General features: G+C 40.2%; 1 protein-coding gene across 3 annotated transcripts in view; it reads right to left on the bottom strand.

Annotated features, from left to right (window-relative positions):
• Window positions 1-23,203, bottom strand: part of TENT4A (terminal nucleotidyltransferase 4A) — a 42,227-nt gene extending 19,024 nt beyond the window's left edge. Inside the window, exons 1-4 of one of the 3 annotated variants that reach the window (XM_058178679.1) lie at window positions 21,051-23,203; window positions 2,202-2,325; window positions 2,039-2,085; window positions 284-404 (exon numbers count right to left, since the gene is read on the bottom strand). In XM_058178679.1, the coding sequence (XP_058034662.1) occupies window positions 284-404; window positions 2,039-2,085; window positions 2,202-2,325; window positions 21,051-21,916 (1,158 nt within the window). In that variant the 5' untranslated portion in view covers window positions 21,917-23,203. The remainder of the gene's footprint in view (window positions 1-283; window positions 405-2,038; window positions 2,086-2,201; window positions 2,326-21,050) is intronic. The other 2 variants (XM_058178678.1, XM_058178677.1) reach the window with 2 other exon arrangements.
• Window positions 23,204-23,488: the final 285 nt, after the last annotated feature.

Raw genomic sequence — 23,488 nt, 5'->3', positions numbered from 1 at the left:
TAAGTTGTGGCAATCATTAAGCAAGGTGCACTCATGATTGTCTGACTTAATGACTACAATTCCTGCTCTCCCTGTTTCAGTTGTTAACCAATCATGTGGGCTATTAAGCAGAACCTGGGATGCTTCAGGGGATGGAGGCGGCCTTGGGACTCCTGGCACAGTCCCATGCTACAGCACTGAATGGTCATAAATTGAGGGCTACCAATAAAATATAAACATGTCTGACAATGTAACTTTCCCTCAATAAGGAAATGTTCAGGATAACTTGTTTTAAATTACTTACTGTAGCTTTGTCAAGTACTTTAATTGAATGTGGCTCGGCCACATTGTGTTTCCTTAGGGCTTGTTCTAGCTGCTGGAGAGGTGGGCTGTCCCATTTTCCAAAAACCACTAAATCAATATCACTGTAGATATAAAAACATAGCTAAAGTTTACTAGAAACTTAGGTATTATATAACACTTGTTTGAAGAATAGGCAAATAACACAATTTGAAAGAGAGGATTTGAAACATATATACAAAATAAATATATCTCTGAATTGTCAAAACATCCACATCTTTTGTAAAGCTTCCACGCTGCTTCAAAACTTTTTTAACTGTATCTGCAGGCTGATCAACAATTCAAATGCTTTAACAATTGGAAGAAAAGATCTTTGTTCACTCTCATGCATGTTGCAAAATACCTCTAACTGTTTGTACAGTCCATATACACTACCTTGTCAATTTAATATTTAATTTAATGATAATATGTTAGTTATTCATTCCAAATCAAAATTTTAATAGTGTAATATACAGCAGCTTTTCTCTAGTCCCAAATTATATTGGACTACACTCTCATCATTTCCCAGTTAACTGGGTTGTCAGAAATCCTACTCCAATACATTTGGAAGGCACAAAGCTGGGGAAGGGTAATAAAGAAGTTTAAATGCTACAGAGCAGTGGTAGTCAACCTGGTCCCTACTGCCCACTAGTGGGCGTTCCAGCTTTCATGGTGGGCGGTAGGGGTTTTGTCCGATACTGAAGCACTTTCCTTTTTTTTAATTTAATTGACTTTTTAAAAAAATTTCATAGCATCATTTAAAAACATTTTCATTAGGTTTTCATAAAATTCCCTATGACAATTTAAATTTCTGAAAATATACTATTTGTGTCACCCATGCATAAGTTTAGTTCACGTTACGTAAGTGAAACTAAATGGTGCTATAGTGCGACCGCAAACAAAAGAGCCTTGTCCCAGAATAGCTCACGCATCTACCCCACACCACCCAGCTGTAACAGACAAGCAGAGCTGGTAGACAGCGCCCCCCCAAATCCAATCCACGATGCGCGAGAGGCATGCGCAGATGACGATACACGGCACATTACTGTGGAACCAGTGGGCAGTTAGAAAATTTTACTACTAACAGAGATACAAAAGTGGGCGGTAGGTATAAAAAGGTTGACTATCCCTGCTACAGAGCCTCAGCCTAAAACAAACTTCCATGACAGCTAATACTGATATTTCTGGGTTTTTTAAACTTGGTTTAGAAGTTCTTTCATATTCGAAAGAATATTAATTAATATGAATTAATTGTTCATCGTTTTTTTGTACCTGAAAGTTGTAGAGGGAGAATGTTAATGTTTTATATGTTCACACTATTGTACAAAAGATGATAAATTAGAAATGCTAGCATCCCTAGATGTATTCTAATGTTGTTGATATAACAATTTTCAGGTTTGCAGCTAAACCTGAAGAATCAGTACACAGTTAAAATTAAATCAGATGTCTTTTCAATTATGTCAATTTTAAAGAGATACTAAAATACAATTTATGCACCTTACTGCCCAGAAACCTAAGTTAATGAAAATGCAAGTGTTGTGTTATTCTTTCTCTCTGATTTTTTTTAAAACTGTACTCAATATCCCTCTTTTTCCTGTATTGACTTCTTGATAATCAGTGAGGCTGGAGTGGTAATATACATTACGGTGCCATGTAACTTTTTTGTTACTATTACATAATATTAGAGCCAACAATACAAGTGAAAAATTTCTGGACTCACCTTGTTGGCAGATAAAGTCCTGTACTAAAACTTCCAAATATCTGAACCTGGAAAAGAAAAACATCTATTCTGAATTTAATTGCTAAAAAATTCTAAAATTAAAATATGAGTGTGGAGTCAAAGTTAAAATGGTCTACAGAGCATCAACTTGAGGTAAGCTTACATCAGCTGTAGGCCAAAGATCTTTGATGACAGTTTCTATTCTTTTCACAACTTCTCGTCTCATAACTGCTTCTTCAGGACATGGGGACATAAAGTCATAAAAGTCAATTATTTCTTCATGGAGCCTATGGGAAGAATAAAAAAAAAATCAATAAGAGCAGAAAGAGAACCAAAGGAACTAATCTATTGGTGACTCTGGATACAAATCTGGATTTGCAAGTAGAATATTTCAATTTCAGTTGCATAATTATTCTAGGATTCCATCTCCAAACATATATTTTTGTAGAAGTTGAATAATAAAAGGTTTATAAAGAATAAGAATCAAATCTGTTTTTGTAGTAGACATGTTAAATCAAAATCAAGCCTAAGATTCCCATATTTTGCCTCACACAAGCCATACTTCTCTTCACTCACCTCTAGCATATTTGAGATCACTTCACATATGTATGCAGATAAGACAGAAAATTATCTGTCCATGTTAATCACCCAACAATCTCTATCATCATAGTCATTATTATTATTACTGCTAAATAATTATTTAGATTTATATCCCATCTTTTTCTTCAGGAGCATAATGCAGTGAACATACTGGTCTCTCCTTCCATTGTTTTCATTACAATAACCATATGTGAGATAGGTTGGGCTGAAAGAGAATGACTGGTAAAAAGTCACCCAGTAATAGCATCTGTGTCTACCTAATGTTATATAGTAGAGCCGTGATGGCGAACCTATGGCACGCATGCCACAGGTGGCATGCGTAGCCATATCAGTGGGCACGCCAGCTCAGCATGCGCACACCAGCCAGCTGATATTCAGGCCTTCTGGGCCCATCAGAAGTAGGGAAACAGGTTGTTTACTGCCTCCGTGGTGGTGGGGTGGGGAATGCCCGTTTTTCTTTCTCCCCTGGCTCCAGATCCTCTCTATGCATCTGGGGAGGCCCAAAACGGCCCATTCCCCAACTTCCAGTTGGAGAGGAAGTGAAGTTTTTTGCTGTCCCCAGCCTCCAGACACTCCTAGAGAGGCTCTGGAGGCTGGGGACAACAAAAAAGTCACTTCCTGTCCAACCGGAAGTTGGAAAACGGGCCGTTTTGGGCCATCCGGAGGGCCTCCGAGGGGGTGGAGAAGGATGTTTTCGCCTTCCCCAAATGCATTGAGAGGATCTGGAGCCAGGTGAGAAAGAAAAACGGGCCAACCAGGCCATCATGTGACAGGAGCAGGGAGGGGAGGGGGGTTGTGCGCACATGCGCAGGGCCGGGCACATACAATTGTGGGTGTGGGCACACACGTGCGCGAGCCTTCCCCCTCCCATCCTGGCATGCAATGGCAAAAAGGTATAGAGAATACTTTCATTTTCCTTATATTTCTTGATAAACACACATATAAATTAAGCTATATAAAAAGTAAATTTATGCATGGGACCTGCAAAATGTTAAAAGTGTGCAGAAGTAGCTAGACTTATTAGGAAGTACATTTCTGATCACAAGAAAATGGATCCATACAACTCATACAACTAGGAGATGCGGCTTAAGATTTCTTCCTGTTTGATGGAGGAAATCCCAACCTTCAGTTAAATGTACTGACTTCAAATAAGTAGGTTAAATTCTCACAAAAAAGCAACAAGGATGATTAGGGGGTGAAGACTAAAACTTATGAAAAACATTTGCAGAAATTCAGTATGTCTAGTCTGGTGAAAAGGACTACAGGAGACATGATAGCAGTATTCCAATATCTGAAGGACTACCACAAAGCACTAGAAGGCAGGACAAGAAACAATGGATGGAGAGAAGCAACCTAGAACTAAGGAGAAATTTCCTAACGGCGAGAACAATTAAGCAGTAGAATGCCTTGCCTTCAGAAGTTGTGGGTGCCCCATCACTGAAGGCTTTTAAGAAGAGACTGGACAGCCACTTGTCTGAAATGGTATAGGGTCTCCTGCTTGAGCAGGGGATTAGACTGGAAGACCTCCAAGAACCCTTCCAACTCCATATTTCTATGTTCTATGTATTCTTCTTGTAAATGATAAAATACATGGGAACAGCATAAAACAATGAGCATAATAAATTCATTCATATATTGCTGCTTGGATAATCTTTTAATCTACTTGCCCTCCTAAATATCTGCATCTTTCTGTGAATAGTAATGTACTTCACAGTAGGTTTAACTACTGTCCTTGTTCATCAAAAATTGAACAAACAGAAAAAGTTTGTTATGTATTTAATGCAACAGTATTTCCGAGGTGGAACAGTTCATTCTTTGTGATCAATGCACTTAAAATCTGGATCTGAAATGCATCGTCTATTTTAAAATTGCTTTTAAAAATAAATGACTCTGTCCCAACCTAATTTCTATTAATTTTTCTTCTGCATTAAGTCTCTTAACATAATTGTCTTTGGAAACTGTAGCACAGGAAGGAAGCAGTATCTTGTTAGCTATAAACACCAGGACAGGACATTTTCTCACCCACTCTGTTAATTGTGGACAGGAAAGTTTAACTACTACTGATATCCTGTTTGCAAGATAGACATTGTCAGTCTTCCATGTCCCACAGTACATTATTTGTTAGATCCTCAGAGCCCAAACTCACCTCCCTTGAACCTGGAAGCTGGAAAACATAATCTCTTGGGTTTAATGAAATTAGGAATTGCATATGAGGTGCAGGGATAAAGACCAGAAGACTTGTCCTCATGGAACCTCCCACTAGCTGAAAGTATTCCATCTCTTACCTCTCCAAGGCAGGGGTGAAATGCTCCCGGTTCGGACTGAATCACCCGATCCGGTAGCGATGGCAGCGGGTGGTTCAAAGAACCAGTAGCAAAAATCCCTGCTCCCCCCCACCAACTAAACCACGCGATCATCAGAGGTTGTTTTTTTAACTTTTAAAAGCATTTTTTCTTCGGCCGAAAAAATGTTTTTAAAAGTTAAAAAAAGCCTCTGATGATTGCGCGCCTCAGCTCGGATCGTCAGAACCCTTTAAAAGCATTTTTTTCTACAACCTCTTTGGCCAAAGAGGTTGTAAAAAAAAGCTTTTAAAAGGCTCCTCTGGCGATCCCAGCTGAGTTGCCTAATCACCAGAATCTTTTAAAAGCACTTTCTTACAACCTCTTCGGCTGAAGAGGTTGTAAAAAAAATGCTTTTAAAAGGTCCCGGCGATCAGGCAACCCAGCTGGGATCGTCAGAACCTTTAAAAGCTTTTTTGCCTCTGGCGATCCCAGCTGAGTTGCCTGATCATCACAGGCTTTTAAAAGCATTTTTTAAATAATCTCTTCGGCCGAAGAGGTTGTAGAAAAAATGCTTTTAAAAGTAAAAAAAAAAAAAGTGGCCACGCCCACCAGTCACATTATCCCCCTAAGCCATGCCCACAGCGGTAGTAACAAATTTTACATTTCACCCCTGCACAAGGAGAGATTAGGCATACTAAAGAACAGACTTAAGAAAGTGGGATTTTGTCTAATGGGTTTGAAGGGAAAATTAAGAGTTGAGCACTCTACTAATGATGAATACAGTGTAGTAAATGGTAGATCACTGAAGATGACTGAGGATGAGTCACATTCATGCCTAAACAATTCACGTGAAGGTTGCCTGAGGAAGGTGCTATTTGTTGGTACCAGACAACTAGATCTAAAGCAACTGCCTGCATCAGCAGCCTGATTGTTGCTACCCCTTTCTTCAACTCTTTCTAGAAAGTGCAATAATTCAGGGATGTCTATTATCAGTACCAAAGTTTTCTAACCTTTTCATCATGATTCAAACATATAGCAAACCATCTAAAACAACGGTTCTCAACCTGTGGGTCAGGACCCCGTTGGGGGTCGAATGACGATTTGCCAGGGGTCACCTAAGACCATCGGAAATATGGGAAGTATACTTGCGAGTCGAAGAATCGCGCTCCAATGGTTGACTCCACAAGCCAGCTGCAGGCTCTTCAAATCGCTAGCTGAATTCGGCTTCAGGCGCGATGAATTAAAAAAGAGAGAAATCTTTGCTCTGATGTCTCCCTCTCAAGCCAGCTGCAATCACTCCCAATCGCTAGCCTAATCTGGCTTCAGGCGCTATAAACTTAATAGGGGAGGAGTCTCCACTTTAATGCCTCCGTCCTCAAGGCAAATCGTAAGCAGTTCAGATCGCTAGCCAATACGGCTTCAGGCGCGATAAATTCAAAATGAAAATAATTTTATGGTTGGGGTCGCCACATCGTGGGGAATTGTATTAAAGGGGTCGCCACATCGTGGGGAATTGTATTAAAGGGGTCGCAGCACTATAAAGGTTGAGAACCACTGATCTAAAAGAATACAGGTCTTCATTGGTCTCCCATTGTTGAACTTGAAGGTTTCGGGCTTGCTTTGTTAATTTTTAGCATAGCCGTTGTTACTTTGAGTCTCACTGCAACACCAGAAGTTGAGATAGGATGTCTGAACATTTCATGAATTACTGCAGTTTCATGTCTGGTCTCTTTTAAAAGAAAAAACATGGCCTCCTGGTCTATAGAATGATTTACTAGAATTTCCTAGTCCTGAACAGCTTAATTTGAATTGGCACTTTGGGAAGTGCTGTATAAAGCAAGAGTTGTCCTGTCAACCATGGTACCATTAGGGCATTGATTCCCTCAGTTCTGTTGTCTTGAAATTGAGAAAAGAAACATTTCACATGCCTATCGTCTACTGTCATGGACAAATCAATATATCTCCATAGTCTTGAAAAATTCTGCAGATGTCAGACACATTTTCCTCCGTTCTAGTTTGTTGATGATCATTGTTGACTCATAATGGGATCATTATCCACTACGAATTTTGGCCTACCTTGGAAGTTTGCCCCCCTCCCCATCACCTAAGATTGGCATATTTGGTCATCTGGTTCCTGATCAGTTCCGAGTGGCATTCCCACTGGCAAATTTCCTGGGACGACTATAGCCTACTAATGCAGGGATCGGATTACCTTGCTTGGCAATGTTATATGCAACTGGGTTCAGCTGGTAATCTGATTCTGAAATGAGAGAGGGAATCACTACAGCGATCTTGCTCTGTAACCTTGCCAGCTTCAGATGTGCTAACGTTCTGCATACTAGCCTTTCTTTCCTGGCTTCAAAATGCATTCAACATATAAAGATGGACCTCTGTGTTCTTAAATACTACATAAGGACTGCCACTGCTTTGATGAATATATTGGGGGGATTGTGCCAGCTTGAAAATGAGCACAGGTAATCTTCAACTTACAACCAGCATATATTTATGACAGTTGCAGCATCAGAGTGATATGATTGTCATTTGAGACCTTCCCAGATGGGAAAAGTCTGACAAGTAAAAGTCAATGGTAGAAGCCAGATTTGCTTAACGACTGCATGGTTCACTCAACAACTGCATAAATTGGTTTATGGCAAAAAAGGCTGTAAAATTAGGAGCAACTCACTTAACTGCTTTGCTTAGCAATGGAAATTCTGATCTCAATTGGGGTCATAAATTGAGAACTATCTGTATTCTGAACTGAAATAGAGCGCTTGTACATGAAATCTATGAAACCACTAGTGGGAGATTCTGACTGGGACCTTTATATAAGCCTCTAACAAACCTACAAATCTAGGCTTCTAATTTCAGTATCTTTATCCTAAAGTTTCAATGACTAATAAGATTATTCTAAGACCCAAAGTTTAGGATAAGCTTTCCAATATCTATTGTTCTTAGCAGTGTGGTGGAAAAACATGATGAAGACATCTGAGGTATGTAATTTGTTATGAGATGTTCTTGGAGACTTTTATTTTATTTTTCACACTTAACTGCCCATCTTTCTCAGATCCCTCACCTTTGGCTCTGGTATGTGTGATATTCATTTGTATGTATCAGCACTCATCTGGTCTGACAGTAGGCCAGAATTTGTGCTGCTGAGTGATCCCTTAGGAGTAATAATATCATCCTGAAGAGTATTTTCCTTGGTCTTTGCCATTTTTAGCAAATAGTGCTTTGTTGAGCCTGGAAGCTAAAGTATGGATTCCTTGTCGGCTTCTTATCCAAAAGAAGGTAGAAACTTTATCTTTATAATTTGAAAACAATGATGCAGGACTTCTAATTGCTTTCCTCCTTAGAACTATAGATTAGAATTCTTCCTACGTGACTGCCTCTTTGAGTAGCTTCTTCCCTACATTAGCTTTCATTTGGTTATCTACCAAGCAATATCTAAGTCATACGTTTACTGTGCGAGCACTTCTAATGCTAATGTTAATGGTAGGCCATCCAAAAAGAGATCTGTTCTGAATTTTGCTGTGGAATCTTTGATGCTCTCTGAGCTATATGCTTGCAAATATTTCATTACCCAACTAGACAAGTAAATAACATTGTCTGTATGAGTGTGGACAAAACCAACACTCATTTGCATTGATGATGATCACTACTATTTGTAAACAAGCAAACAACCAGGTTCAAAGCATCAATGACTCCCCTGTTCAACCCTGGACTACATATGTTCTCTTCTCTTGCTTTCCTTGTTTATTTACTGATGTCCTTTCTACCAGGACTTCTGGGAGAACACATAAACATAGGCTGAGATTCAGATGATAATTGAAATTGCTACACCTTTTCCCCAAGAGGATTCCTAGTGGAATTTCTACTCACTAAGCACTTCTCTTTCAGAATCACTTATTGTGAAAATCAGTACTGCCTTCAGGATTTTGATGCTAAAACTTCAGATGACCATTCTATAGTCATCTGACGTTTTTGCTACTAATGAAGCTTTTATCTTGGCTGATTCTACCTACTCCCCCTTGATTACTCTCTGTTGCCCTTTAGGAACCTCCCGAGACACAAGCTATTATTTTGTCCTTTCTTGAAGCTAAGTACCTAATTTATTAAGCATCACTGGACAAAAAAATAATAAAGTCAAAACAGTTTCTAATGTGGAGATGTAGAATGCAAGAAAAACAGTATCCTGAACCTAGGAACGGGTCTCAGGAATAAGTGATCTTCTATATCACTCTGTATACCAATGACTGCATCTCCAATGATCCATTTGTTAAGCTACTGAAGTTCGCAGATGACACAACAGTGATTGGTCTGATTCGAGACAATGATGAATCCGCATATAGACGAGAGGTCGAACGACTAGCCTTGTGGTGCAACCAAAACAATCTGGAACTGAACACACTCAAAACCGTAGAAATGGTGGTAGACTTTAGGAAAAACCCTTCCATACTTCCACCTCTCACAATACTTGACAACACAGTATCAACAGTAGAAACCTTCAAATTTCTGGGTTCTATCATATCGCAAGATCTCAAATGGACAGCTAACATCAAAAACATCATTATAAAAGGACAACAAAGAATGTTCTTTCTGCGCCAACTCAGTAAGCTCAAACTGCCCAAGGAGCTGCTGATCCAATTCTACAGAGGAATTATTGAGTCTGTCATTTGCACCTCTATAACTGTCTGGTTCGGTTCTGCAACCCAACAAGAAAAACACAGACTTCAGAGGATAATTAGAACTGCAGAAAAAATAATTGCTACCAACTTGCCTTCCATTGAGGACCTGTATACTGCACGAATCAAGAAGAGGGCCGTGAAAATATTTGCAGATCCCTCGCATCCTGGACATAAACTGTTTCAACTCCTACCCTCAAAACGACGCTATAGAGCACTGCACACCAGAACAACTAGACACAAGAACAGTTTTTTCCCAAAGGCCATCACTCTGCTAAACAAATAATTCCCTCAACACTGTCAGACTATTTACTGAATCTGCACTACTATTAATCGTTTCATAGTTCCCATCACCAATCTCTTTCCACTTATGACTGTATGACTATAACTTGTTGCTGGCAATCCTTATGATTTATATTGATATATTGATCATCAATTGTGTTGTAAATGTTGTACCTTGATGAACGTATCTTTTCTTTTATGTACACTGAGAGCATATGCACCAAGACAAATTCCTTGTGTGTCCAATCACACTTGGCCAATAAAATTCTATTCTATTCTATTCTATTCTATTCTATTCTATTCTATTCTATTCTATTCTATTCTATTCTATTCTATACTGCTCAGGCTTCTGAGGCTGCAATTTGAACATGAAATTGTAGCCTTCTTCCTCTACTCACTTGTCTTCCCATGAATAAGGTGATGAGGATGAATGGGACTTACTAAGCTTCTGGAAATGGAAATAGATTGCTCTTTATGAACAAAACTAAGAGATTTTCCATCATTGCTTAGAGCAAGAGTGTCAATTCAAGGCTCGCAAGCTGGATCTGGCCTGCAGGGTGCTTAAACCTGGCCTGGAAATATCAAAGTACCAGCCCACGGTGCCTCTGCCAGCCAAAACAGGCCGCAGTATGTGTGCGCATGTAGCCCCCGCCCCATGGCCCATTTTTGGCCTCCTGCAGCACTTTCCTGGCTGAAAACGGGCCTAGTGAGGACCCCACATGGCCCGTTTTTGGCTTCCCCGGCCTCCAGCAGTACTCTGCTGGCCAAAACGGGCCACACAGGGCTTCTGCGCGGCCCATTTTTTGGCTGGCAGAGTGCTGCAGGAAGACTGGATTGGACAGGATTACAATTATATGGCCTCAAGTAAGTGCCTGATCTGGATAGAAAACAAGTAACATGCTATGTTAATAATACAGTTTAATGCCAGATTTTATATATCGTAGGTCCATTTAATCTACAATCAACAATCTATAATTGACAGCCATTTCTATTTACTATCCTGGAAATTTACCTCTGCTATTAGATCTTGTATTATTATGTTATTTATGCTATTGTATTTTTATTATTAGTTGAATAATAAAAATATAATAGTATAAATATTTTTCTGCCAGGAAAAGCAATTTATTATTAAACAAACTATTAAACAAATAAAAAGTTTAGTGGAGTATAAAGAATAAGTGTGTTTTGCCAGTAATATCTGGTAGAAGAGATAGGAAAATGGTTACAGTAAAGAACTGTGGAAAGAAAGAAATGGGAAAAATGAATCTTGAGGCTGTGTCAAACGCCCACCATGGCCACGCCCATCTCCGGCCACCACCATCTTGGCCCTCCAAGGTCAAAAACAACCCCAATGCGGCCCTCAAATAAATTGAGTTTGACACTCCTGGCTTAGAGCAACTTTAAATTCTTGTAAAAGAGTAATAGACCTTGTACAAGTAGCTGGCGCCTAACCAAAATATCCCTACTTTCTAGTGCCTAAGCATTTATGGTGAATATGAAAACTAATTTGGGCTTTTCCTTGTCTCTTAAGCCTTGCATAGGAGCTAGGACCCAAATGAAGCTTATTCCCACTAAATTCCAAAGTCCATTCAGGTAGACCTTGACTTATGACCAAAACTGAGTCCAAAATTTGTGCTGCTAAGTGAGATAGTGTTAAATGAATTTTGCTCCATTTTACAACCTTTCTTGCCAGTTGTTAAGTAAATCATTGCAGTTGTTAAGTTAGTAATGCACCTGTTAAGTAAATCTGGCTTCTCCATTGACTTTACCTGTCAGGTGGTTTCAAAACGTGATCACATGACCCCGAGACACTGCAATCATAATAAATATGAGTCAACTACCAAATGTCTGAATTTTGATCACATGACCATAGGGATATTGTAACAGTTTTTTGAAAAACTGTCATAAATCAGTGCCATTGTAACTTCCAATAGTCACTAAATGAACTGTTGTAAGTCGAGGACTACTTGTACTGGCATCATTAAGCTTCTATTAGATCTGTTTACCTATTTATGTATCTCTACATCAAGTAGAGGATTTCCACCATGAAACAGGAAAATAGTAGCCCTGCTTTTCTAGCTAGGTGGAGGTTAATGATTCTGAGAAGTCCATCTTTGGCAACCAAGAAAATTCTCACTCAAGACTTCCAGCTGTGCTTCCGGTGGCATCAGAGATGAGGACCATGAACTCTGCAGCCCCGCTCTGAGCTCTCCCCATTGGAGGGCTCCAAAAGGAGTCATAGCTACCTTGAAGGGGTGGTGAAGTAAAGGGGGGCACCTTGCAGGTTGAAGAGAGCCGCATCTATCCTCCCTGACTTGGAAAATCCCCTTCATCTGAAGACAAGGAGCAATGGCAGTCAACATGGCTGCCATGAAGCTGGGGACAGCTGAAGCACCTAAGAAAGTACTGGAGCAAACAGAATGAACAATGATTGTTTCTGGGTGAGATGGTTCTTCTTCTATTTAAAAACTGACCCTAAGAAAAATAAAAAATCTGTGACTCAAGAGAGTCCAAAAGGATAATTGTTTAAGCTGCGAAAATAAGCACTTCTGAGATCTATGATGAAAAGTTAGTCAAGACTGCCATCTACTGATGAAAGTAAAAGTGACTCCTAGACTCCTGGAAATTTACAGAGGAGGAAAGGAATATCTGATATCCATTGGAGGACTGTGACCTTTAACTGTTGATTGTCTTACATTTACCAGAGGTGGAAATAAGAGAGACATTTTATAAAAAAAACTGGGAAACTAGAATAAAAGACCAAAATCATAGAGCAGATTCAAAGAATTCGGAAAATAGCTTGGATTATTAGAATATGGAGTAAATGTTGGAATTGGCTCATCTAAATAAATGATTTTACTTGGAAATAAATGGCTTTTGATTACAATTAACATCTGCTGGAAAAAAGGCACCATGGAAATCTGAATGGGATGTGCCATCTACTAATGATTGGAAACTATAATTTTGAATTCTCCTTGGAATAGATTGAGACTTTTACTGCTTAATGTACTAATATTGCTATCATGACTAGAATTGAAGGAACAGCTGTGGAAATGAGAGGACTTTTTAATGAAATGACTTTGTTGTTCCAAAGCATAAAAATATCAATGGATGATATAGACGAGAAAATGGAAAATATTCTGCAAAAAACAACAAATAAAGTCCAAACTACCCAGGAATTGGTGGAAACAATAGTAAGATTGGATGAAATGGACTACTTAAACCAGCAAATTGACTACAAACAGGGAAAAAACATGGATCAGAAAAACCAGCAAATGAAGCAAAAGCTCGATGATGAGGAAGACCAGACAAATGGCAAGCAAAAGGAGCAGAAAGAACAGATGAAGTGGCAATATCAACAAATAAATCAAGGACTACAGCAAAAAATAGAACTGACAAACCAGCCAATAAAGGAAGGAAGATAGAAAAAGATAAAACAGATAAATCAACAATTGGATAGAAAGAAAGACATCTTCAGTAAGGAGACAGACATGGGCAGGCATTTGGGAAAATTGCCAGCATAAGTTTGTACTGGGAGAAATACTTAGATACAAGAAAAAATATAAAGATAGAGCTAAAGATGAGGAATGTGGGAAGCAAGTAAAAAAAATGGATAAAAATTTAAACACTAAAGAGGAGAAGAAATGATGGATTCCGTATTTCCCTGAAAATATGACAGGTCCCAAAAATAAGGCCAAACCTGATTTTTTGGGGTGGGCGTAAATATACGCCATCCCCCAAAAATAAACCCTAGAGAAGGGATGGGCAGGGCCAGCACAGGAGGCAGCCCTTCCTTTCCCCAATCAGCTAATGGCAGCTGGGCCCCTTAACCATGCCCCACGGATCAGCTGATATGATCTGGAGCTGCCTCTCCTTCTATCTCTCCTCAATGTTCTTGGCACTTGCCTGCCTCCCATCCATCCATCCATCCCCCTCACCTGCAAACTCCTGCCCTGCTTGCAAGAGAGCAGCTGCCTGGCACCTCTTGTCACGTGTGCCCACCCAGCAGACAACACCCCACTCTGGCCAGGCAGAGCACCACTCACCAACCAAGCTGTATTCCAGGATCATGATGTGGGCAAAGCTGGTGAGCATCAGGTCTTTGAGGAGTCTGCGCCACGCTGTGTTGGTAGTGGCCACTGGGAGTGTGCTTCCCACTCTATGGTTCCAGCTCCATGTGGCTGCCCTGGTTCCTGGAAGACTCAGCAGCAACTGGTTGGCCCAACTGGCCTCTTCTCCGCTTCCAGCCGGGGTTTAGAAGCCACAGAGGAAGCCATCCTTAGTGCTGGGATGGTGGCGGTGCAGATTCCCCATGCAGGGCTGCAGCTCTCTTTGCCCTTCACTGCCTCTGCCACGGTTGCCAGAACACTCTCTGCCCCAGTTCCCGGAAGACTTGGTAGCAGGTGGTTGGCCTGACCAGATTCTTCTCTGCTTTCAGCTGGGTGCTCACCAGCTTTACCCACATCGACATGGTGAGGCCTGGGAAGCGCATGAGTGGGGGGGGGACAGGTGCTCGTGTGGCTTGGCGCCTTTGGCCCGCTCATGTTCCACCCACCCCACGCAGGAGGGGAGGGGCTTGACGGCACACAGAGGGAGCCTCTCTCTGCCGGACTTCCAGCTGTGAGTGCGCAGGCCACCCGGTGGGCTCCACATGGCAAGAGGTGCCTGGTCGCTGCTCTCTTGCAAGCGGGTTCTGAAGAGCTGGAAAGAGGGTGGCAGGACGCAGGCACAGCCTCAGGGACGAACAGCTGATGAGTGGCTGTGTTGCACTGCTGTGGTATTCTTATGGCATTGTTAGCATAATTATGCTTGCAATGTTTATAAATAAATCTTACAGCTACTACAAGCAGCTGATGACTGGCTGTGTTGTGCAACACAGCAGCAGCCATGAGGTGACCATGCTCGCCGCCTCCTGCACCCTGAAAATAAGACCCCCGATAATAAGACCATGCCCTTATTTTGGGGTTCAAAAAAATATAAGACAGGGTCATATTTCTGGGGAAACACAGTAGAAAGAAATGCCTTTTAAACATTAAGGGAGCTTGCTGTAAGCTGATAGAGGCAGAAATAAAATTAGAGAAATATTAGAACATATATTTTAATAGAATAAACAAAAATAATAGAAAGATTAGAGGTTTATAGATGTTAGGCATTTTCCTTTCTGCTGTTTAAATAGTATTATGAGGATCACCTAAGTTTGGTAAATGTGATAAAGATTACTAATATTGTTACTGTAATTTGGATTAATATGAATGATGCCCAGAATCAACACTGTCCACATACAATATGAATGTATATTTTTTAAAGTAAAAAATAAGATCTAAAACAGAAAAATTCTCAGTGTTCTAATCAACTTCTTCCAGAGTACTGTCCTATTCCTCATACCCAGTTTTTATGCATATCAAAAAGCCAGAATATAAAATGTAATATCTTTCAAGAAAAGCATTTATTTAAAAAAAGTGTGATGGTTATACCTTTCATATAAAAACTTTTTTTTAAAAGGCCAGAATGTAGATAGTAAAACATATGAACTGAATAGAATATAAACATACTGCTAAATTATGACAAACAAACAAATATTTGATAGAAGTTGGCATTGTTTTATTTATTATTTGTAAAATTTATTGGCTGCCCATCTTATCACAATCTTACAGGCACTACTGACCTTTCTTCAACTCAATATCTCAGTATGATGCACCAAGATTATAGTTTGGAAAGGTAGCATTATGTTAAACTAACAATATATTTTACTTGTAAATTGGACTGTTAATATTCAACAGTGGTTTGCATTGGAAATCAGTAAGAATCTAGGCCTTGGATAAAATTTGAGACAGCTACTTCAGGAAATTAGATATAAACTGGGGGTATCACATTCAGATTTGGATTATATGTCCAAAGAGGAATCACAGAATATTATAATTTGCTTTGTGCATTTACTTTCAAGTGCATCAATTTGCATGAGCATGAGGAATATGATTGGTGCTACCAACACATTTATTTACCAGAGTTATGAATGTAGTGATATATACATATACTTGCAAAAATGTTATGACACTCCTACTCTGTGCATATTTAATTTAAACTTTATTACTTAAACTCATCACATTTATTTACCATAGCAACTGATTTATCATCTTCCTAGGGTGATGTTTTAGGGGATAATGGTTGTGCATATTCAGAATATTCTTAGGAAAGTATTGTCTAGGTTCAAAACTAATTACAGCCTGAATTAGTTCTAACTGGCCTGATAGGTAGCTGTCGAACTCTCAATTGTTTACAGTGTTGTTTAATGAGAGTATTTTATTGCTTCTAATTTATATGAAATTGTTTTTAACACTGACAGAGGAAGACACTAGAATATAAACTGACTGCAAACCCCATTCCTTACTAGCACTGATGATGTTACTTAGTTTGGGTAATGAAACATCTGCTAGAAAACCAGCAAGCTCAGAGAACACCAAGGAGCCTTCAATTGTTTTTAAGGAAGACTGTTTACTGTATATTGTTAATGTTCCGCTATTTCAGGAGAGAGAATTATATAAATTTGACATAAGCTTGAGAGATGTTCTTGATACAGGTGCTCTGATTATGGAATTCCTTTCCTATCCTAGTTATATTAGATAATGAATATAGATTATTCAGTCAACTAAAGATTTAATTACCAATGCTTTTGGCTGTACTTGAAGACAGTGTCTCTTTTAATAGATTTGATCTTTATTATGGTCCTGTTTAGAATTGTAACTTTTTGAAACATTGTTTAGTTCAACATTTTCATATTGTATAGAGTGTTGATTCTGTCTTATTAAAATAAAGCAAAGATTGCTATTGCAGTAAGTTTTTTTACAAATATATAATTTCATACTAGAGTATTTAAACTGAATATACAGACTGTGATGTTTTTAAAAAACCATCAACAACTAAAAGGCCACACACAACCAGGCACCATATAAATACTACACATAGAATAGCCCAAAGAACACTTTCTGCTACAGAGAAGTTCAGCATGAGTCCACAAGCTCAGAAGACTAAACCTCTGGTCCTGATGACCAACCCCGACTGGATCCTGCAACATTACCCTAGGATACATATATTTGCCTTCATTTGAAATAAATAACTTCGAAAGTTTCAAATAATACCTAACCATTAAAAATTAATGTGACCTATCATGACAGTGACGCCAAGAAGGAAAGATTTATTTATAAACATTGCAAGCACAATTTTGCTAACAATGCCATAAGAATCAAGAAATGCTCGATAACAAAAAGAAACAGTCCTGAAACTAAATAATAAAAGCAATATACGAAAGTTAATAATTCCAGAAAGTTAAATGACCAATTTGCTAAGGTTAATATTTTCTCAGATGTTCTTCTATTATATTTGTTGCCTATTGTCTGACTTATTTGTTTTTTCAAGACAGTTTTCCAATATTATTGCATGTTTATTTTATTGCTATATTACAACTTATTCTTTTAAAAATTAAAATATTTAATACTATTTAAATACAAGAAGCTCACAAAATTTTCTACAAAAGCATTTTTTTCCTTGCATATGGTAGAAGACACACTGAAGATCTAACAACAGTAGATTCTAGTAAAATAAAAAGCATTCAGTTCAACTGAAACAAAAAGGGGAAGAGAGAAGCGTATGAAAACATCACCATTCTTTCAAAGTTGCTTGTTGTAGAAAAGTCACAAACACTCTCAGTCTGTACAGATTGTGACAAAACTTTTTCTGGGGGGAAAGAATGGATGTTACTTGAAACAGAATTAAATAATATAAGCGACTTTACAGATAGAACTGGTAGCATTCTTAATACTTTAGAATAAGAGAATAAATTCTGTTAAAATGGATGGCTGAAATCATGGCAAATACATTTTAAGCATATTAAAATTAATTCAAGAGAGAAACATGCTGTTGCACTGAAATTAAGAAGAAAGTAATTTATTATGAATTTGTTCAAAACATTATTGAATGCAGTATCCTTATCAAATGTTAACATGTAGTTGTTCATTAACAATTATTCAAAGTTATGATGGCACTGAATAAGGAGACTTATATCTGCTCCTTGATGTTGCGACTCGTGCAACTTCCCCAGAGTCACATGGCCACAATCTGGTTGCTTGGCAACTGGCTCACAATTATGATGGTTGTAATGTCCCAAAATTTCATAACTGTCATCTATGACTTTCATTGCTAGCTTCTGACAAGCAATATCAATGGGGAAGCCATTAGGAGGTTACAAATGGACTTGTAAAATCACGCTTAATTACAATGCAGAATGTGCTTAACAAAAGTGGAAAAGTCATGTGATGTTGCACTTTACAATCAAATTGTTTAGCAACTGAGTTCTTGGTTCCAATTGCTATTGTTAATGAAGGACTACCTGTACTCTTCCTCTAGGGCTGATCTAAACTATTTATTAAATGTGCATGCCTGCCATCTCCCAACAACTCTTGACAGCTCACAAGAAAAAGTATCAAAAACAAGAAAAAAATACAGCAAGAAGGATAAAAAAGCATACAGAATGAAAAAGAATCAAACCAACATAGTCCAAGGGGAATCCAATCATCCTTGTCAAAAGCCTGTGAAACATCAGCAGGTTGGAATAAAACAGTCTAGGCATAAAGCAAGTCTCCTGTTTATGGAGCCTCAGGGCTCCATTTTCTCCCATTTTTACACAAACCTATGGGGGAAGCAATCCATTAGCATGGGAGTGCAGTCTCACCATTATGTTGATACTCAATTGTGTAACTCTGCTCTTAGCTGACCAAGTGTTTGTCAAGGTTTTGGCCCAATGCCTGGATGTTATAGACAACTGAATGGAGAACAGCTTTTACTTACCTAGTAAAAGACCAAGTGGTCGGAGCCCCTAATTCTAATGGAGATATTTCTGTATTGGGAGAATCCTAAGGGGATTTATACTTCCCCACTTAAAACAGCATGTAATTTGGGGGCTCTTCTGAATTCATACTTGCTTGAGCAGATGACAGCTGTGGCCCAGAAGGCTTTCATACAACATTTGTGTTTTGTGTACCAATTGTACATTCCTGATTTGGCAAGTTCTGTTTATGGTCAGTCAGTGCTTTATTTAGACAGTGCAATTCACCGAACATGGAGCTACCCTTGTAAACTATCCAGAAGCTACAATTATTCCACAATAAAACAGCACTGGTACTTCTGAACCGGGGTGGGTTCTATTTACCTCTGCTACTGGTTCGCAAACCAGATTATCCCTGACGACATCTGGCTGGGTGGGAGGAGCCTCCCGCTGCCATTACTACTGGTTCGCAAGAACCGGACTGGGAGCAACCTACCACTGTTGTGAACACACCTCAGTGCATCCACTCAACTATTTCATGAACTGCTCTAGCTCCCACTAGGCTTCTAAGTCCAATGAAAGTTACCAGTAATCATATATGTAACAGGAGAACTAGGTTACTGCAGGTCCTTTCTCAGATTGTCTTCTATTGTCCCACGTTCTTACAGGAAGGGCTCATTTCAGGTTCCTTCACTGAAACAATGACACCTGATAGCACAGAAGAGGTATGCCTTTTCCAGTACACCATTTATCCTCCTCCTTCCTCCAGCATATATTTAGTCTTAATTTTGTTGACTTTGAGAAGGATATTAAAAACTTGCTTTCCTTGCATATTGAGGATAGGGTAATAAAAGATCTCACTTACTGCTGGAATTTTAATTGGGCCTCAATTTTTTTTCTTTCCTGAATTAAAACATTTTAAATTGATGTCACACAGAATCTAAGCTGTGCTATCATATGAATTTATTAAATAACTAATAAATATGATTTTTTGTGGTTACACTTACAGACCTAGCATGCTATTTATAGTTTTTAATAATAGTAATAGAGGCCCCTGGATGCAATCTGAAATCATCTGGAGCACCCCTTGAACACGATTGGCATTGATAAAAACACCATCAGTCAATTGTAAAGGCAGCTTTAAGTGGAATAGCTTACATCCTGGATAATACTTTTTACACCATCAAACAATAACATCTGCACATCCCAGATTCTTGGGAAGGACTCAAATATCAAATCTAGTCCATCTGGTTGACAGTGTGACCAATCATAATAACTTAAAACTTTTATGTCACCCAAAGTATAGTATAAGTTTGCTTTGGATCACAATGTGAAGGCATTGTTTATTTTACTTTTTACCTATGCTGAACTTTCTAATACAAATTAGAATTTACAAAAGCCCATATGGCTAGTTAGATATTCAAAAAGTGCCTCAGGAATTACACTTAAAATACACTTAAACTTTTAATTACATTTAAAACTACACGTAAAACATTATTCCTGACTGTATGTTTCAGAAAAAGCAAGGTGTAATACCTCATTTACTTTTTACTTAAAAAGCAACCACTAACTAACTATTTTAGACATCATATTAAGTACAGGTAGTCCTTAGCTTATGATCAAAGTTGTGATGAACTCTCCCAATTTCCAAGTTCCAATGGCCACTCCTTTCCTATGGTCACACGGCTACAGTTCATCAACCAGTTTGCATTTTCAGCATCTTAATGTCACACAATTACAATTCACATTTTTGCCAAAAATCGAAGTTCACATCCAATTTTTGGCCAAAATGTAAGGTAGAAAAAAATGGGTTCCCTTAAACAACTGTTACAAAAAAATGTCAGTCACATGATACCCTAAATTACAATCATAAGTTATGACAGCGACAGGGAGACTCCATTACAGTCATAAGCCAAACATGGCTTGTATGCTTATAAAAATTTCATATGCATTCTGAACAGAATATTGAATTGAGAAGTATAGTGGACAGAGCCAACCTCTTCCAGGCTTCATCTACTACTCAAATTATGGCTCCAAAAGTATTTCCCCAACTCTTTTTAGAACTAACATTTCCCCACTGGACAAACAGCAACATTTACATAATATCTACAGAACAACCCAGAGAGACAAACTAGCTTTCTCTCCATCACAACCCCAGTATTCCAATGCAAACTGAGCCTTCTTGCCTAGGATTTCGCTGAAGAAAATCCATCCCCCCATTTCCTTGACTCTATCCGACTCTGTTCGCCTCAATTCGGAAAACCACGATAGCGATATTGGGCAAGTGAAATGGCAAAGCGACAACGTATACTAAAACTGGGCGCAGGTTGGAAAACCCCTATACTCACCCTTGTATACCTGAGCTGTATTGCCTATTTTTCCAAGGCGTGCCTAGAGCGACGGCGCAGCCGGCCTGGGCTGGAGAGCCGGGGCCGCTTTCGCCAGCTGGGCCGGTCCCTCTGCGGACTGTGCCGACACAACCGCCCGAGAGCAGATAGTTCATCCCATACGTGCTGGCCTTGTTCTCTCGTTTCCTGCGCCCCGGGTGGTACTGGTGGTGGTGAAGGTGGTGGTGGTGGTGATGGTAGTAATGGGGATGGGGAGAGGAGGGGGCGGTAACGGCCACGCCGGAGGCCCGCGGGGCCTGCCCTCCTTCCTCCTCCAGTTCTTCTTGCTTCACTGAATTCGCTTCAGCGACGCCTGCCAAGATTTTGCCAGAGGCCGGAGGCGGCCCCCCAAGTCCGGGCCGGACGCAGGACGGCGACAAGGAAGAGCCACCGCCGGGGCTGTCAGCGCCAGACTCGGCCGAGGAGGAGGAAGACGAGGAGGAGGAAGAGGAGAGGGACGCCGAAGGGGCCTTCTGGAGGAGCAGCAGGCGCGGCGCTCGTCTTTCCGCGCTCTGGGCAGGGAGAAGGCGCAGGGAAGCCGGCTTGGAGATCAGCTGAGGAGACGACAGAGGTCCGCCAGCAGCAACGGAGGCCTCGGAGCGGGGCGGTGGAGGCGCCCCCGCCGCCGCCGCCGCCGCCGGACTAAACCGACAGAAGGAATAGCGGGTGGCGGCCGTCGGCGGGAAGGCAGGCGAAGACGGCGAGGACGTCGAAGAGCCGCCGCCGCCGCCGCCGGTCCGGCCCTGCGAGGTCTCCCAGATCTGCATCCAGAGCGCATTGGCGGGGCCTTTCTGCTCGGGCTGGATCCAGGCAACCCGGGGATCCATCCATCCGGCCCTGCCTCGCAGCCGGTTCCGACGGCTCGTCAGACACGCGCCTGGAAGAAGAAGAAGAGGCGGAGGCGGTGGTGGTGCTGGAGGGGGAAGGGCGGCAACGGCATCTGAGGCGGGGCGTTTAGGTTGGAGAAAGAGGCGGCCGACGCCAACGAACAGGACCCCGCGCAACACCCCCCTCCTGGCCCCCCCTTCTTAAAATCAACGCTGCGCCTGCGCAGTGGCAGTCTTTCGCGAGAACAGCTCTCTTCAATCCTCCCTGATTAAAGAGAAAAACACTTCTAGGCGTGCTAGGAGAGCGGCCGCCCAATTGCTGGGAAACGAAACTCTGAGGATGCGATTTTTATTCCTTCCTTTTAGAGGCGAAAGCGGCTGTAAAGCAACATTTGCAGCGGTCGGTGGTCAAAGCGTCTAGCTTTTGTTTTTGGCCAGAATGATCGGAAAGTATTAGAAAAGAATGCAGTCCAAGTTCTTTAAAACTCGGTTCTTTCTTCGATAACGAAAAGTTAGGTAAACTCTGAAACGTGCTCAGGACGACCCAATACGCTGTAACAAAAGACAGTTTATTGCATTCCTTTTTTCAGTCTGACGACCTTAGGTGTGGCGAAATACGAGATCCCAAATTCCTAGCTAGATTCTAACACATCTGGAAGACCGTATTTGGGGAAGGCTAAGTCCCTGAAATTATTACCTACAGACTCTGGGAGCCCAATTCCAGTGGTCCTTTAAATTGCAAACACCTGTTTGATCGAGAAATGGCCAATTTTGCTTCCAAGGTTGTCATGCCTTTTTCTGCACTTGTGTTAGATTTTTTAGAATACAAGATGGGTGGTTGGAAGATTTTGAATTAGGCAGGGAACTTCTTGTCTTCTGTTAGGGATATTATTATAAAGGGTTATTAACGCTGAGTATAAAGCATCTATTTCCCACAAAAGATGAGAAGACAAAGAATAGAGCTGGAAGGGACCTTAGAGGTCTTATAGTCCAACCCCCTGCTCAAGCAGAAGACCCCATTTCAGTAAAGTGACTGTCTTAAAACCTCCAGTGATGAACCAAAGATGCTTTTTTCAGAAGGCAACTGGGATTTCTTTTTTTCTTTGAAGACATTTTGCTTCTCATCCAAGAAGCTTCTTCAGCTCTGACTGAATGGTGGGGAATTCAAAGAAAAAAAAGTTGCCTGCTGAAAAAAGCATCTTTGGGACTCCATGACCTGGATGACTGAGAACCTTCATAGATCTGCAGTGATGGAGTGCCCACAAGTTCTGAAGGCAAGCTGGTTCCACTGGTTAATTGTCCTCATTGTTACCAAGATTCTTCTTAATTTCAGGTTGCTTCTCTCCTTGATTAGCTTCCATCTGTTGTTTCAGACATGTATCATGTAGACAAAAAAGTGAATGGTTTATTCATGTATTTGTGAAATATGTATAGCTTGTTCCAATCCAAATGGACTTCGGTTAGGATAAAACATGGCCAGAGATAAAAATATTTATAAAACTCAAGTCCAGGTAATTTTAAAAAATCATCAATGAAACTACACATTATATGCACCATTCAGTTAATCTAATC

Source organism: Ahaetulla prasina, chromosome 3 (assembly GCF_028640845.1).
Source record: "Ahaetulla prasina isolate Xishuangbanna chromosome 3, ASM2864084v1, whole genome shotgun sequence".
In the NCBI taxonomy this organism is placed as follows: Eukaryota; Metazoa; Chordata; class Lepidosauria; order Squamata; family Colubridae; genus Ahaetulla; species Ahaetulla prasina.
This window is presented reverse-complemented; position numbering and strand designations above follow the sequence as displayed.